The 16,837-nt window shown below is 43.5% G+C and overlaps 1 protein-coding gene across 4 annotated transcripts in view; it reads right to left on the minus strand.

Annotated features, from left to right (window-relative positions):
- Nucleotides 1-16,837, minus strand: part of VPS8 (VPS8 subunit of CORVET complex) — a 65,797-nt gene that overhangs the window by 41,688 nt on the left and 7,272 nt on the right. Inside the window, exons 1-13 of one of the 4 annotated variants that reach the window (XM_071812385.1) lie at nt 14,633-14,685; nt 11,776-11,927; nt 10,523-10,609; nt 9,591-9,658; nt 8,840-8,993; nt 8,672-8,731; nt 7,722-7,829; nt 6,531-6,611; nt 5,397-5,567; nt 4,556-4,630; nt 3,846-3,881; nt 1,585-1,675; nt 612-658 (exon numbers count right to left, since the gene is read on the minus strand). In XM_071812385.1, coding sequence (XP_071668486.1) covers nt 612-658; nt 1,585-1,675; nt 3,846-3,881; nt 4,556-4,630; nt 5,397-5,567; nt 6,531-6,611; nt 7,722-7,829; nt 8,672-8,731; nt 8,840-8,993; nt 9,591-9,658; nt 10,523-10,609; nt 11,776-11,799 — 1,002 coding nt within the window. In that variant the 5' untranslated portion in view covers nt 11,800-11,927; nt 14,633-14,685. Of the gene's footprint in view, nt 1-611; nt 659-1,584; nt 1,676-3,845; nt 3,882-4,555; nt 4,631-5,396; nt 5,568-6,530; nt 6,612-7,721; nt 7,830-8,671; nt 8,732-8,839; nt 8,994-9,590; nt 9,659-10,522; nt 10,610-11,775; nt 11,928-14,632; nt 14,686-16,837 lie in introns of those variants that run through there. The other 3 variants (XM_071812384.1, XM_065844757.2, XM_071812383.1) reach the window with 3 other exon arrangements.

A 16,837-nucleotide genomic window follows, 5' to 3' on the forward strand; every position in this document is an offset into this window, starting at 1 on the left:
CTTTAACTGACCAAGAAACCGCGTTGCCAGTCTGCCAGCAAATTTCCAGGCAGTTTAACACATCCTGAAGCACAGGGCTCATCTGGGCCATGTTTTTACCCAAAGCGTAAGTTATAGTAACTTAAACAGCAAAACTTATTTACCTGCAAATAAAATATACGGGAAGAACAAAGTACAGCTAAATAATTATTGCAATAATTGTGTATTTTAAACATACCCTCCCCAGAAAAAGGTTCTTGTAACAACTGGACCATCCTAAGAGTCAGCAAGTTACATGCTGATGAACACTTGCCAACCAAAGGTCAGGAAACTCTGGAGTTACCTCCTAAAGGTTCCTCTTTACTGTGAGGGGACCGGAGACCTCAAGGCCTGAATGATAATGTCATATTTGGATTCGCTAATGCTGCAGATTTTATCCCCACCTTTACCCAAAAGGTATTTCCAAATCTCTTCTAAAGTCCTGCTCACAGTCTTAGCCAGAGCAGCACATATACATGCTCCAGAGTTAGCTGGATTAAGCTCTGGAGGACAGAAGCCATTCCTTCCAGGAACACAGTCAGTGTCACATCAGCGTATATGAAAATGCGTATAGGAAGAACCCAGTGACTCACTCTGTCCGCAATGACCGCTTTGCGCTTGCTCGAGTCCCCAGACAGGCCTAGAGAAAGAAATAACAAAGCTTTTCTCAGCTAAGCTGCCAGTGGAAATAGAAACATCCCACAGTTCAGATGCTAGCACGACCACCCCTGAGCTGCAGAGGTCAAGGTATCCAAATACATGCTTTGCTGTTCTACTTCTAGCCCATTCTTCTTCTGAAGAGTTTACTGTCCCAAGGTAAAGACTGTTCCAGCACAGGAATGGCAAGAACAGATCTAAACGCTGCTTAATGCTGAGAGAACAATTAACACAGAGCTGTCAAAGACTGTGGACATGAGGCTGCTGGCTGGAGGATGCCTTGATGGAAAGAGGTTGAATTAACTGCACTATAGGGGAAAAAAATCCTTAAATATCAACTCAAAAAGACAGTAATACTTTGAAAACTGAAAGTATCTGCTTAATTGCATTATATCCATGCATTAAAACGAGTCATGTACTAGCAATTTCACAGCAGGAGGATCTTACCCTGAGAACTTGAGTCTCATCTGTCAAAAACACTAGAAGTTATTTGTTGAAAAGTCAATATGTCCAGCCCAAATAAGACCATTCAAGCATCAGTTTCTGGCATAATTAACATGTTTATCATAACAAGCTAGGTGCTCACAAAGCATCCTCCTTCATAGGAAAATGATGGCAAAACCCAGCAGTTCTTTCAGTGACATGTATAGTCAGAGGAGACCTGAATGGAAGTACCCGTTTGGCAGAGATGATGGAGCATCACAGTCAAAATTACCCACAGGTCATGCGTGACCTTCAGGAATACTTTAGCAAGCTAGATACTCAACACCCGGGTCCACATCCTATTTCTCCTCTTCAATTTAATTATATCTTTCTTTTTTTCCTGAAAAAGTTATTCCTATACATGCATAGGTTTAAAACCTTCCCTAATGGCTTCAATTAAAAAAACAAACAAACCACCAAACTTACCTACTACGGCCTTTGCTTTACCTTCATAAAAAGACCAGGCTAGCGCCAGGGCATCAGTGAGACGCTCTTGCTTCAGAAGGTGGTCAACTCTCTAAAATAAAAAGTAATAGTGGACCTTAGAGTTACAGAAGAATGATCCTCTCCCATTTAAGACCACTATTTCCCAGCAGTGGGTCATGATCCCCAAAAACAAGGAGACAGGAAACCTCTGAAGCTCTCGACACATCGCAGTGAAGGACAGTATCTCAAAAAGATTCTCTCATATGTACATTTTCAGCTAGACACTTAAAAGAGACTAGGAGATGCCAGGGACCAGTACATCAAGTCCCCGGGGGCTACGTTTTAGGTCAGACACTTGATAGACAGAGACCCACAGCATCAGTGTCTGCAATCACAAAGAATTAGTTTTCCATTCCCCATCTTTGCCTCATCGCTTGGAGCACAATAAAAAAATTCCACCGTGTTTTCAGCGCGTAGACGTGCTCATCCTACCCTTCGTTTTCTCCTGAGCTCACAGTCCACAAGGACTGAAGCAGATCACAAGTATTTTCTGCTTGAAGGAATTATTAGCGCACAAGGTCGAGCAGCGCTAGTCTGGGTATTTTAGGTCAAAATATTCAAGTACTATTTGAGAGAAGAGAGATTCTGAGTGTCAGACCGACGTTCTGTACTACAGCAACATCTAACTCACAGCTTCACACTCTAATCCCCCACATGCTCAACCGTAACTCGAGTAAGTCCCCTGCAACAGAGGTGCTGGCAGCACAACAGAAACCATGCGGTCATTTAGGGGGAGAGTGCATCAGAGCATGTAAGTTGTGATTTACTTCTGAATTCTAGGAAAACCAGCACATGAAATCCTGAGTCAAAGCAAGACTTTTCATTAATGGTTTACTAAACCAAAGTCTGTAGTGAACGGCTGGAGGGAAAACGAGCAGAGGAAAGCGATCCTGGTAACTAACAGCAGCAGCTGTATGGAAGTTCAATAGAGCTGAACCGTTCACATTTTATTCAAGGTCCTGATACACTGTCACGTGGAGGAGTTTATAATCATGGATGAGCCATAAAGCAGTTAAGAGGAAAAATGGTCAGAGTTGCTGCTTAAAGGAGAAATGTGAGACTGGAAAGAGATTATATTGACGTTCCTTGAAGCCCCCTTCTACATAAGGATTTGGTAAGCTAACCTGGAGTAAGCTCAACTTACTACTGAAGTTTGCTGATGACCAACTGTCACCATATGATGCGAGACAGCAGGCCAGAAAGACAGACGCGACAGGATTGCCCCTAAAGCAGGATAACAGAAGTACGATGCAATCCAAAGGTACAAGCAGGAGTTTGGTTTTGGGGCACTGGTGAATCTCCAGAGTGCCACAGGCCACCAATGTCACATAGCCAAAGGAACAGCAAAACGAGACCCAAGGGTGCACAAGGAATGATATATCTAGTGCAGACAGTGAAGAGCAGGTGACATTGTGCATGGCACAACTTACTACCCAGAGTAAAATGTGCCCAAATATTTACCTATGTTCAAGAAACTGAGCACAAAGCAGGTGCAGAGAACAGTGACCATGAAAAAAGAAAGGAATGGGAAGGTAATCTGACAAGAGGATGATGAAAGAGCTTTGCTTTGCCTTGCAAAACTAAGTCTGAGAGAGAAGACACGTGCACTGAATAAACACACTGTGAAGCGATGATCCAGAAAGGGAAAACTGCTGTTTAACTCAAGTGAAAAGAACACCCAACCAAACCAACATAAATAGATCACTAAGAACTCTAGTGTGGAAACTGATACGGTTTCAGCTGTCAGAGAAACGATGTTCCAACAAAAAAGATCTTCCACCAATAGAAAGAAGGATGTAAAATGCAACGAACTTTCTAGGTAGGATGTGATGGATTTTATGATGCAGCTCCAGCCGTAGCTGGAAAAAGAAAGAGTGAAGCAGATTTCCTTCCAGTGCACACTTATGTGGCAGACAGAAGGCTTACCCAGCCCTCCGAACTCACACCTGCACTAACTCTAGCTGGTGAACAGCAGCTGAAAGGTGGCGTTAAATCTCACATAGAAGAACAAGGTCTCCATTCAGCCCACAAGTTTATGCAAGCAGGAGTCCGCAGTGTCCCGCCATGGAAAGCAGTGTACCTGCGGTGCTGGCTGTGTGGAAAATCCCGAGCACAGAACATGCTTCAAAAATGCTCCCTCCCTCCTCTTATTTTTAAGTAATTTGAACCTATGAAGCTGTACAGTTTTCCTCTCAACATACCTCTCTCCAGTTTCTCAATGTCATGACGTGAACAGACTAGAAAAGAAGATTAAAAAAGGGATTTACTTACAGTTGCTCATGCAGCCTGTTGTATCCCACAGACCCACCCAAGCACACTGGTACAGGTGAGGATACGTAAAGCAACTCTCAAGCTTGGCATGGCAGGAATAAATTGGGCGATTGTATTTAACAGACAACATCATTTACATGGCCTTACAACCCATTTGCTCCAAGATACCATCCCTCGCTTCATCCCCTGCCTCCACATGCCAGCCCACAGGCCACCTCTCTTTGCCTTTCCACTTTCTGTCCTGCAGTGCAGGCTGACTAAGTGAACAGGATATTCCTTTTATCATCCTATGCAACAGTCTAGTTTTCTCTGCTGCTTTATTTTCTGCTGTTTACTCACTAGCACATTTAGGACAGAGAAATTGAAGCTTAGGACAGAGCAGATGTCAGTAAAATAATGCTAAGTCCACCCCGAAGCAGCATGAATGAAGATACTGTGAAATTATCACAGTGCTTTACTTTGCCCATGCCTTCGCTAAAACCAAATTACTGCACATTTCTTTAATCCCATGGCATAAGTGCACAAAGAACCAATCCTTGATTCGCATCTCCATCAAATCAAATAATTGCCCTTGTCCAGAAGATGAGCCACCATCAACAGTGGATGCCCTGTATTTTCATTAAAAACTCCCCACATTTACCTTAGTTCCAAGGTAAAAGATCTGACCACCACAGCTGCTGATGGACTGATAACAAGCTTTCTCTCCAACCAACGCCTACAGGGAGAAAAATCACATGTTAACAAAACTGCTTTTTGTTTTCGTAAAATTTCCCAAGAAATATATGTACGTTTGAACTTTAGAGACACTTTGTAACTCAGAAATCAAAATGAGGATTGAGAGACAAGAACACAGATTGCTGGGCTATAGTAAGTCAAAAAGCTGGGAATGCAGCTCAAAGCGCCACTGAGCTCTGGCTGCCCCGCAAACACGATGCAGTTGTAAGGAGCAGTGCTCGGTGTCTATCCTCGCATGCAAAAATAGTTACGGGGGCTCTTTCCTTGCTGGTTGCAAAAGATGAAAAAGTAGGAAGCACAATGTTTGAAGTGTTGCAATTTCCACTAGTATGGATGTTTTTGGATTTTTACTTCAAGCAAGAAAGAAGTGTAGTACCTACAAGCACCATCCTCTCTATCCCTGCATGACAATCTATGAGACAAGGGCAGGGAATGCATATATAGCACAGGCACTGCTACAACAGAGTATGTGCAGCATACAAAGGAGAAAACCCTCTAGGAATCTCCTGAAGAATAAAGCACAGCAGGTTTTCTCCTGGAACAGGGTGTTCCAATGTTTGGTAACTTAAGCACAGCTCCTGAAAACATCAATACACAAAAAGAAATATCAAGTGTCTGCTGGCCACATCAACACCATGTATGATTTCTGAGATGCTTCAAAAAGGCTTCTTCCCGAAGCGCCAGGTTTCCGCTTGGGGCATATCTGAGGCGGAGGCAGTGAAGGGCAGCAGGGCACTCGTTCCTACCAGGGCTTCGCTGACGTTGCCTCCCGTTGCCAGCGATTTGAAGTGGCTGCTGTTGTAGACGAGCTGAACTTCTGAGATCTCGATGGTCTCCAGCTCCTCCTGTGTCTGACGATCTATAACATGCAGCTTCTCCACGCTGTCCAGAAGCACTGCTGTCCGGGAGTTTATCCACTGGAAAGGGAACAAACGGCAGACTTCAGCAATGCACACACAATTAGAGGCCAAATGAACAGGCTTTGACCATTTCCCCAAGTATCAAGACTGGAAGTTCTAGCATGGCTCGTAGCTTTGTTACTATACATGGTCACTTCACAACAGCATCCATGTGTAACTGCAAAGGCAAAGACAGCGAGGCTCCTTCTGGAGTATCAGCTTTAACACTGAGAAAAATTACAAGGAACCTTCTTCTCAAAAAACAACTGTAGACAAATGAACAATCCACCAGAGCTCTTGCGCTCTGGGTGCGCTATTTGTGCTCTAGCACGCTTACCATCCAAAGGTCTCAAAAACAACAGTACTACGACACCTGTTTTCAAATCCCTTAGCAGATCAATGTGGCATCAGGAGGCATTAAAAAGGGGAATAGTACATCTGAGTTTAACTCACAGCCTGTCATTCATATTCTGTGGCTTCTACTTTTATGCTTTCCTATTTTACTCACTGTATTCTGTAGATGTGTTTTAGAGCTGAACAATCTTTGTTAAAGCATCAAACAATTACAGTGCCTTAGCAAGCACTCATACGCGGAAACACTAGAATTTTACTGAGCCAATTACACAGAGTTTGCGTTATTTTTAGTGAGAATAGAGAATAAAAATCTTTCTTGCCAGATTCTCTCTGGCTCTTGAAAATATTTCCTCAACAAGGCTATTCCTCCTCCCCAAGAAAAGGCAGTATTGTTGCCTCCATGCTATTAATTTTTGATCCTTTAGCTACTCCTCGCTATTTCACTCATGCTGGTTTTCCACCAAGTCCCAAGTTGAAGGACAATTTCAGTTAGCGCCAGATAAACAGTCACTTCTTATGCTACATTAGTAAAGCCAATAGTATAGAACTAAGGGCTACTGAGATACATTGACAAGAAAGCTAGTGCAAAAAAATAAAAATGAACTGGTTTATAGTATTAAGACTTACAGTAAAGTTGATGAGGTCATAGTGCAGATGAAGCTGCCTCTGCTTAGTGACGTGTATTGCACCCGTATCATCTCTCTTGACCTAAAAGAGAAACCAGGCAAGGCTGAACCAAACCCAAAGACTTTATGGGCTCAACATCTCTGTTCCCTGAGGGCAACACCCCAGCTCCAGGTGCCTGGAGCTCCCCTCAGACAACGCTGAGCACACAAGCGTAACCTCTCACTTTCAAAAGCACTCATGAGTTGTATGTCACAAACAAGCTGGCCCTTCGTGTGCTCAAGGGATTGTCCCTCCCTGCTCCAGCTCCTGTGTTATAGAAGGCAATTCGGTTTCTAAACGGGGTGCAAACCTCCAGCATTCGCACAGAGAGCGCCGAAGGACTGACTCACAGTCACTGACTCCCGAGGGGCTCGGTCTCACTGCGATACTGGATTGAAGGGAGATGCTGTGTGACAACTCCCAGCCAAGGGTTCTCTCTCATCCTGTGCAAGCACTACTGTATTTTCCACTCGTAAAAGTCAGAACTGCGGAACGCTAATGTGGAACCGGCTTAATTCATCACCATTAAAAAACAAACAAAAGAAATCTGCAGAAAAAATAAGGGGTTTTTAACATTTTGACAATTCGAAGTACAGCAAGAGTGACGTGAATTCAGCAAAGCTGGGAAATAAATGTAGTGCTCCAAAGCCAAATCCTAGATTTTCTGAAGCCAGGCACTACTCCCATGCTGAAACCAGGTAGGAAATCATCTTCAAACAACCATATCTGCACATATCTGCAGGTCTAAACAGGACGAGCAGCATGCCCTGAAGTCACATACCAGCAGGACCTGAAAGCTGTTGTCTCTTAGTGGTTTATAAAATTATTTTCCAGACTCAAAATAAAACGGTATCTCAAACTCATGTGATCTCCCTGAAAACAATCCACATTCTTCTATCTCCAGCAGGAATGAGATAAGCTGCAAATAAATGCTTGTAGAATTAAGCTCACGCCTCCAGGTTGTCAGGGAAGGGCACCACTGCTTGCTGAAGAGCAATGACCAACAGGTTTGTTTTCCCGAGCTGGTTGCAAGCTGCAGGCGTCTCCAGCACACACAGATATCACACTGTCACTGAGACAGAGGCTCAGACCGCTCAATATGTGAGCGAGACACGACTACCCGAAAAGCAGCATCAAATATTCAAGGCTTACCAGAAGAAAATGCACAACGTCTCCTCGACAAAACGCAAGCATGGGGTTCACCGAGTTCTGTACAGCCACAAAGTGCCAGGCCAGAAGGGGGACACTAGAAGGGTCCATCTGTTGGACAGAAAGCACAGGTGGTATTTAAGGTCTGCGAGACAGAACCTCACACTTTCAGGACACACACCGTTCGTCAGCTGCTCCTTGCTGACTCTGCCCTGTACACACGCGGGCTGCAAAACAACGTCCTGGGCTGCTGGCACCTGAGCAGTGGTTTGTGCTCCTTGGTCCAGCCACAGGGTTTAGGGGCAACGTGTGTCTCTTGGCAAAGAGGTGAGCCGGTCAGAACTGTCCCAGCTGCTTGCTGCAGATCCAGTCGCACATGGATTGATGGAATACGACAACCTGCAGCTTGCCAGCAGCCTTGTGTCTCTGTTCTCCCAACCTAACATATCCCACATCTTCCCCCAGCTGCTTCTCCAAGAGGAATTATACTGGTGACTAGTGAAAGTGAATAATCTAGAGTTTAGAAGACTGTTTAGTGCTCTAATCCCGCTTTGTTTCTGTCCCTGCAATTAAAGGTTCTCTTGTATGGTTCTTCTGCAAAGCAATGGCCCCAGTCCACAGTGACTGCAGCCATAAGCAGGTCAACGTCCCATCTGTGGGAATATCGAGGCTGCAGCAGAAAAGACAAGAAGCTGAGAGGCTCCCGTGTTCTTCCCTTCCTACTTATTGGAAAAAAATCAGTGTCTTCACACAGTTAGAGCTGAAAGCAGCATTTGCATCTCCTCCCTGCCCACAGTCTGCACACAGACCAACATCATCACTGCAATTCCACAATGCAGAGCTACCGCATGCTGATAAAGCAGTGATACCAAATGGTCCTAATCCATCCCCTTCACCCCAGGAACTGTTCGTAGCCACAATCCAAAAAGCAACTATTTGGCTTCATTACTCACACGACCATAGGGAAAGGTCATCCACACTTTCAGAGACGGCTTCAGGCCAATAACCAGTATCTTCAAGAAAAGGAAAACCAAAAACGCAAAATAAAATCTCTGAGCATGTAGCAGAAAACCTCTCCTTTGTGATTTCCCACACAAAGCCTCCTGCAAGCAGCACTTTACCTTTGTTAGGGAGGCCATGGCCAGCAGTGAATACTGGGTGATAGGATGGTCTCTCAGCTCAACTTTGGCATGTAATGGTTCAATACAGCAAACCTCCCCCTTCGAGCCACTAAAGAGACAGCGGGATTCACATGTTCTCACTCCCATAACTCTCCTGCAAAGAAGAGAAATCAGTTTGGTGGCCAGTTATCAAGAAGAGATAAGCCTCATGAAACCTCATGAAATCTCAAGAGTGATCCTTCATAAGTATTGTTTTTAGAAAGTGTTTTATGCAGCTGCAGGGATCAGTTTCAGTGTGTCACTGGAAGCAGCCCCATACAGATGCTGAGATACAGACAAGAATTCCCTAAGATCTTATTTAACAGTAAAGTGCTGGGAATTCCTGGACGTGATCAGACTCCCTAGACTGCCAATCCTTTCTCCTCGTCCCTCCTCCTTTTAAAGAGGCCAAGGAGAAAACAAGCAGTTACTGCAGGGCAGCTCTCACTGACAAAACAGGGAAAACCAGGAGACAGCATTTTTACGACAACTACCACACGGAATGCCAAGATTCTGGACAACACATTGATGCCTTAATAACTTCGGCTGTTCTTCAACTATTACACTGCCAAACAGCATCTTGAAATTACACTGCAGCCCTAAATTCAACAGTCAAACAGTAGCTTTATTGGTTCCAATGGGTTTTTTGCTTAGGTTTTAAAACCTACGACCCAGCATTAATTTCTTGTACTTTCTACATTTATTGTCTTACTTAAATGACAGTTCAAATACGGAGCCTCCGCTGTCGTTGCAAATTGCAAGCGTCGGGTCATCTGTAAACTGAGCAGATAATTAGATTAAAAGTGGCACTAAGAAATAAACTACAAAAAAAAAAAGTACAAGTATTGTCCCTATCATAAACATACCTTTAACATACAGAGTTGAAACAATTACTGGCTTTTTATGACGTGTAAGAAATGTAAGGTTTGGCGTTTCGCCATGGCCCCTCCAGCATTATTGCTAGATTGGGTCACCCAAGCGCTGCAGTGCCCCACCAGACCCACCACACCAGTTCCAGGTGGGCCTGGGATGTCTCAGCAAGGGCCAGGACAGAAGAAAACAGAGAAGCGTTTGGGTGATGCCCCAGAGTCGCTGCTCCAACCAGGCTGCCAAGCCCACGCACAAAATCAGATGCGAGTTTCCGTGTGTGATGACAACACTATGCTGAACAAGAAGCCATAGATGACTGCTCTCTCAAGCCAAACACCCCCAAGTTATTTGAAAAACTGCTGACAGAAGCTACTTTCTACACTCCAAACTCTTGCATTTAAGGTTGGCAAGTCTTGTATCCAGTTTGAACCACCACAAGTTTCAGAGAAATGTATTCTAGCAACTAATTGTTCGTTTTGGCACCAGAGAGAGAAGTTGTAACAAACAACTGTTGTTTGTTATACCACAACTCACAGCTGATAATATTATTTCAGCTCTCAAAATACTTGGTTTATTTTTTAAATAGAATTTCTGCTCATTTTTTCCACCTCTGGATGCTACTGCCAAATAGCTCCTAGGCAGCTGCTCTCCACTGTAAATCTAAAACTACTACACAGGGAAAACCAACGCATCTGACTGAAAACAAGTGTGTTTCAAAGAATCAAAACATGCAGCAGTACAAACCAAACAAGGAGTACATGCAGTGTTTGTTACCTTGATGTGCAAAATGGCTGTTCCCGGCGGGTGGGCGTCTGTTATTGATCGCAGCAGCTTCCCGCTGGCCAGATCCCACATGGTGATCTGCAAGCAGAACACACTTACTGCCAAGGGGTTCTCTCCATCACCTTGTGTGTTAGTACGTCCATCAACTTTTATATTCCCCATATCATCCTCAGTGAGTAGGGTCTTCATATCAAAGAAAAACAATCTGAAAAAGCGCTTCAATGCCTTTCTCCCTCATACAACCAGGGAAGAGTTGAATAAACTCTGCTAATGCCCACCAGCAAAACCCAAGCATCTCCACGGCCACCTTGTCACTCTGCTTGTCCCGCGTTTGCTCAGCGTGACAGGTCAGCTCGGAGTTTGTAGCTTGGCCTGCGCCTGGACATCAAATTCAGATCATTTCCCAGCTAAGAAGCAGGAAGTCTTAAACTATTTAGGGCATAGCTGAGGAATATTTAGCCCAGAACAGTTGACATTACATGTTGAATCGAACTTTTTGTTGGAAATTCTGTTTTAGATGGTTCCATATGTCATCGACCAAAGCTTTGTAGACCAGAGGTTTCAGAATGGCTGCTCCAAAATATTTTATCCAAGTATCATTTAAAATGGGCCACTGCTTTGCATGGATCAAGTCTGTATTTGCACAAGGTCTGGAGCAGTCTGGCATTTGGCCCTGTCCCAGGCACTGGACTGTATTTTATCTGGAATGAAGCTGAAAGCCAAACGAGTAAAGGAAAATGAAACTAAAAAGAAAAACAAAGCAGCCTTCTTAGTATTCCACAGACCTCTAAATTTTACCAAGTTAACTTCTAGCCATTTTGGTTTAGTTTTAGTCTTTAACCTCTGTTCAGGAATTGCTTTCCCTGTGCAGAAAACAGCATGAAACTAGAACAGCAGACTTGACCCCTTTCTCTTCCACATTGTAGAAACGATGCTGCTTCCATTGTACAACACAAGTAAGGTATCTGTTAAAATGAACTTGGATCATTTCAAGCTATCATCAGTAAAAACTAGCTTTAATTACAGAGAACAGATCTCAAAAAGTGGCCTAGAAAGATGAAGCTGATCGTCTTGGTGTGCTCATTGCACATTTCAGTTTATTAAGAGTGGGACTTATGTCACAGGCAGCCACGATTAACCAAATCCTTCGCTATACTCCGGCACTGGCCCATGGCAGCCCAGGGCATTACCTGTCCCTTGGAAGCCGAGGGCATTACCTGTCCCTTGGAAGCCCAGGGCATTACCTGTCCCTTGGAAGCCGAGGGCATTACCTGTCCCTTGGCAAAGCCGCACAGGAGCCTGGAGCAGTCGTTGTTGATGCTGAGAGCAGAGATGGCCCCGTACTGCGCACCCACAGCAGTGCTGCCCAGACACAGCCGCAGAGCCTGGTTTTGATCTAGAGGAGAACCATTAGTAAGAAATTAAAGGGAATGAAAGAGCCATGACTCAAATTAACATCATGCAGTTATTCACATACACAATTCACTTGGGGTACATTAACAATTTGCAGGCTAAAGTTCTTAAAACAAGAGTTTATAACATGAGAATACGTGTTAGTGCAGAGATAGTGGGGCACTGTCTTGCAGGGAAAGGTAAAAATTGTTTTTCCAAAGAGAAAACAAGCACAGGGAATATGGATATGCAGAGGTATTACAAAGTGAAGAAGAAACTGCTAGAAAAAACAAAGCAATATCTGGTTTTCCTTTTACTGTTCTGCTTAACTCGTAGCAAGGAAGATGACAGAAAACTGATTCTATTTCACGAGCATTATACAGGGTGTTTCAAAAAAGATGGACTCCATTTCAAATACATTTCATTATAGCAACGTGTTAGAATTACACAAAAATTACAAATGTTTTAATGAGTTAACAAGTTTTTGTAACCTTTTTATAAATGCTCTGTGTTCCCTCCACAACATCGAGATGATGGTTGAATTCGTCCCAAACGCCTCTCAAAGGCAGTTGATGGTTGCAGAGATATAGTGGTTTCAAACTGGGTCCATCTTTTGGAAACACCTCATGCTTCTTTACGTTGATTTGAATATCAACTACAAATCCCCAGCACGGCCCTTTGGTAAGTGTAATTTTACAGCACTTATTCCTTGGTTTTGCTGCTAAAGGCCAGGAGCTGCAGGGAAAATGAACTGGCTTTTTCCGTCTCTCTCTGGTTTTGTCCTGCTTTTCAGTGCAGGAGAAAGAAAAGATGCTGTGTGAGGACTGTTGGAATGAAGCCTGGAGAGCTGAAATACATCAGCAGCAACACAGGACAGGAATAAATACTAGCAAGAATACCTGAACCCATGGATAACCCTCTACAGCACTGTTTAGGGTGAAGAGAAAGAGGCCAGAGCCAAGTTCAAATATTTTCCACTCTGTTCTTTGTTTTCCTGCATCTACCTCGCTAAACTTGTCTGCTGGAGTAGCCCAAAAGAACGTGAAAAATCTGCAAAATCTGGATAGTGGTAGCAGAGAGGGAGGGATAGAGAGGGTGCTACAAACACCACTTGTTCTGTGCACCAAATGAGACAAGGCCTAGGAGAGACTGAAAGGCCACGCTCTGTCTTGCAAAGGTATAAGGCAGGCTCAGCTAGTATGGAATGTTGGGTTTGATCTAAACCAGGATGACAGTCATGGTCAGGATGTTACGGGTGCTCAGAGACACCAGGATTCTTGAGAACATTGAGCTCTGCTCTCAAAATCTGCGGGAGGAGAAGAGGAAGGTGCCTTTGGTTGACCGAATCCATTAAAATCATCTTTTCTTCAGATGAGCAGCAGCCCAGGCGGTTCTGGGCAAGGCTGCCTGTCCTGCTCTGCTGTGCCTGCCTCTTCATTTGTTTTCCAAATTAACATGCCTTTGTTCAAGATAAAACCATCTGGAAGCTAAGGAGAACATGAGGCTTCAAACTGGCTGAACCTACATGTACAGAAGCAGCTCTGAAAGCTCTGGCAGTCACACAAGTCACTTGTTAAATAGATATTGAAATGTTAGAAGCCTTGACACTCATGTTTAACCAAACAAAGGATGTACACAATTCAAGTGACAATACTGTGAATGGCTGCCATCATTCAATAGCCAAGAGGAACATGGAGCCAAAACTACTTCAGTATCACCATAGCAAGAAATTATTATTGATCATGTCGAAGAAAAATAATGGAAGATTTCTATGGAAGCTCAGACAACACACAGCTATAGCTGGAAAACAAGTTCCCCAGAGACGTATTCTCCCAATGGTGTCCTTCAAGAAATAATTCCTGTTCCAGAGATCTGGAAACACAGTTCATTTACAAAAAGACCACCTGCTAACCATAGAAATATGTTTTGAAATAAGGCGAATACTGCAGTTCTTGCTATTGAAGGCAAACTGCATCCTGTTTCTTCCACTTCAGTTTAAACCTGTCAGTAAGTGAATCAACAACCTGTTTCCTGTAAGATGTGAAAAAGGAGAATCTCTCTCAGGTTTCTCCGAAAAGGGCAGCAGCTGCAGAACTGCTGCTTTCAATCCAGCTTTACATCCTTATGAACTTGCAAATCCATTTTCCACTTCCCTCACTCACAATGTCAATTCAAACTAAACAAGACCCCCGTTCCTCCCCAAAATTAAATGCTTTGCGTGACTCAAGATGTTCCTAAGGCAGAATAGCCTACGGTTTGCCAGGGATGCATCTTCAGAGTTGAGAAATGACCACTTCAAAAGCCAGAGGAACCCAGGGCAGTTCATTGCCAGACAGTCAAAAGAGAGCACACAAGGAGGAGAAAACCAGAGAAACTAACTACAACTGGAGAAAACTAACTACAAATATGATGGACAGAATTGCTTCCAAAGCAAGATGAAAATCAACGAGCTCCTATTAATCAACTAGTAGAGTAACAAAAATGCATAAAAGCGAAAGGTTATAAAAGCCGACCTGATTATTTTCCAGATTAATATTACCAGCTTCGATTAAGGTGCATTTAGGATCAAACATAAAAAGCTTTGTCTAAATGCTTGAAACAATGATGCCTATCAATTGTCCAAAAATGTTTTTAGTTCTGTCATTCACATAAAGCAATTCTCCATCTGAAAACTTTCTGGCAGTAGCTACATGTGTTGCTTTCACTAACCAGAGCGGGCAGCAGCGTTACCCGCTGGCTCGTTACCGCTTTTTGCTTGTCTGGCATCCTAAATCCTGGCGCAGGCAGCATGCAAACCGGGCGGGCAGAGCTGGTCATGCAGGGGACGCGCACAGGGCAGCGCTACCGTACCTTTGCCTTTGCAGTCCGCACAGAAAGGGCCCGAAGAGGAAGGAAAAAGCCAGAAATCAATATAAAAGGAGCGAAGTAATCGACAACATATATGTGATAATCTTCAGAGACAGAGGGAACCTTCTGGTTTTGCTGATAGTGTTTCCTTTCGTGAACATTTGCCCTTTTGATTTATTGAACTGAGAGGACGCTGTGGCAGCGAGTGTTTTAAAACCAAGTGGTTTACCAAGCATATGGTATCACTGAAGAAAAACGAGATTATATAAGAAATTTGGACTTCATCATCCTGAAGAAAAAAAAAAGAAAAATCTGAGAGGAAATAGAACTGTTCACAGTGACTTAACTGATAAAACTGTTTTCAACAGTTATCACCAGCCAGCCAAGCAACTCCCCATTAACCTCAAAAATCTCCAAGGACAAGAGTCCCCAAAAATCAAGTTTTAATGCTGTTTTCAGGTACCTACACTACCTGTTCTCTGTAGGTATCATGCTACTCCCACAGCTCCACAAAGACTCTGGACACTAACCATAGGTTTTACAGCCCCAGAAAATAATGAATGCTTCAATACTAATCCAAACAAAGTTTGGCTATATCAAAGTTTTCTGCCCAGAACAAAGTCTCAATGAAAAGCGACACATTTAGCGAGTTCTGTTTAAGGGTCAGTTTTTGAATAGTGTAAAAACCTCTTAGATCTTTTAGAAAGACTAAGAAAAAAGTACTTCCGAAACAAAAAAACTTAATTGTTAATTGTTACAGGCTTGCTGGGAGAGCACTTCTGCACTCCAATCCTGAAAAGAAGTCACGGCACACAGCGTAAGTGTTCATTTGCGCAATGCTCACAACTCCAATAACGTTTCAGAAATAATTTGGCAAAAGGATGGCTCGGATTTACATTAAAATAAAAAAATATCCCCTAAGCAAGCACAGTGCTAGAAACACCCTAAGGGTCATATTCCCAAGGCACAGAAAACTGTCATTATTAACAGAGCAAACAGAAGATAAACTACCTGAAAGAATGGTAAAAAATGAGAGTAGCAAGCTCTTCTCAGTACTGTCAGATCACATAAGTAACACCAAACACCAGGAATGGCAGATGAGGAGGTTGAGATGGGTGTTAGGGATGTTTTATCCCCCAGAGCAGGCCAGCGCAGGAGCGCGTCCCCTCGTGTTCCATCCATAAGAGTTTTTCAAGGCTTGGCAAGACACAGCCAGGACTGCCCCAACCCTCTTATTGGTGACACCAAACAGGGGGTGACCACAGGTCCTCAGGCACCCCTTCTGCAACACTTAGAGGGTGTCACAGCTGGCATCTGATTGACAAGAAAATATTGTTTCTCAAAGACGAGATGTGATGTGAACTGGCCTGTGATAATTCAAGAGCCAACAGCAGCATTCAGAAAAGCAGAATGAAAGCTGCACCCAAGTCTTCCTTAAAAAGGACAGATGAGTCAAGAGGGACGGGCAGACTCACAAGAAGGGATGAATGAAATAGTTACGTAGGCAAATGTATTAAAGAAAAAACAAAGGGTTAAAAAAATTGCTAGTGACACAAAACTATTCAGAGAAATTTGAACATCAGCAACATCTCAGCAGAAAATCAACCTACATTTTTGGAAGGAAAAAAAAGGTGATTTTCCGTTGTATGGTATAAACCACACCCACAGTTCACAAAACTTCAGGGAGCAATGCACCCTAATGCACATATTTAGTAGAAAAATGTTTTCATTTTTAAAGTAGAGAAATTGATCAGTCTATATACATAAATTGCTGGTTTAAATTTCCGAATAAAACCAGGCTGGAACACCAATCCTCTCTCCGTGCACACAAGGACTTCTACAGCCACATCCTGCGAGGATTTCTCTTTGCAGACGGATCTGAGAGCGCTGGGGCGAACACCCAAGTTTTAGTTATGGAGCTGAAAGAGTCAAGCAGAGAACAGGGGCGTCTGGGAAGCATTTGTGCCCGTATCTGACACAAAGTTGGATGACACACCTTTAAATTACAGGACAGACTCACAGAGCAACTCGGGTGGCAAGGGAGCTATGGAGGTCTCTGGCCCAGTC

Source organism: Patagioenas fasciata, chromosome 9, assembly GCF_037038585.1.
Source record: "Patagioenas fasciata isolate bPatFas1 chromosome 9, bPatFas1.hap1, whole genome shotgun sequence".
In the NCBI taxonomy this organism is placed as follows: Eukaryota; Metazoa; Chordata; class Aves; order Columbiformes; family Columbidae; genus Patagioenas; species Patagioenas fasciata.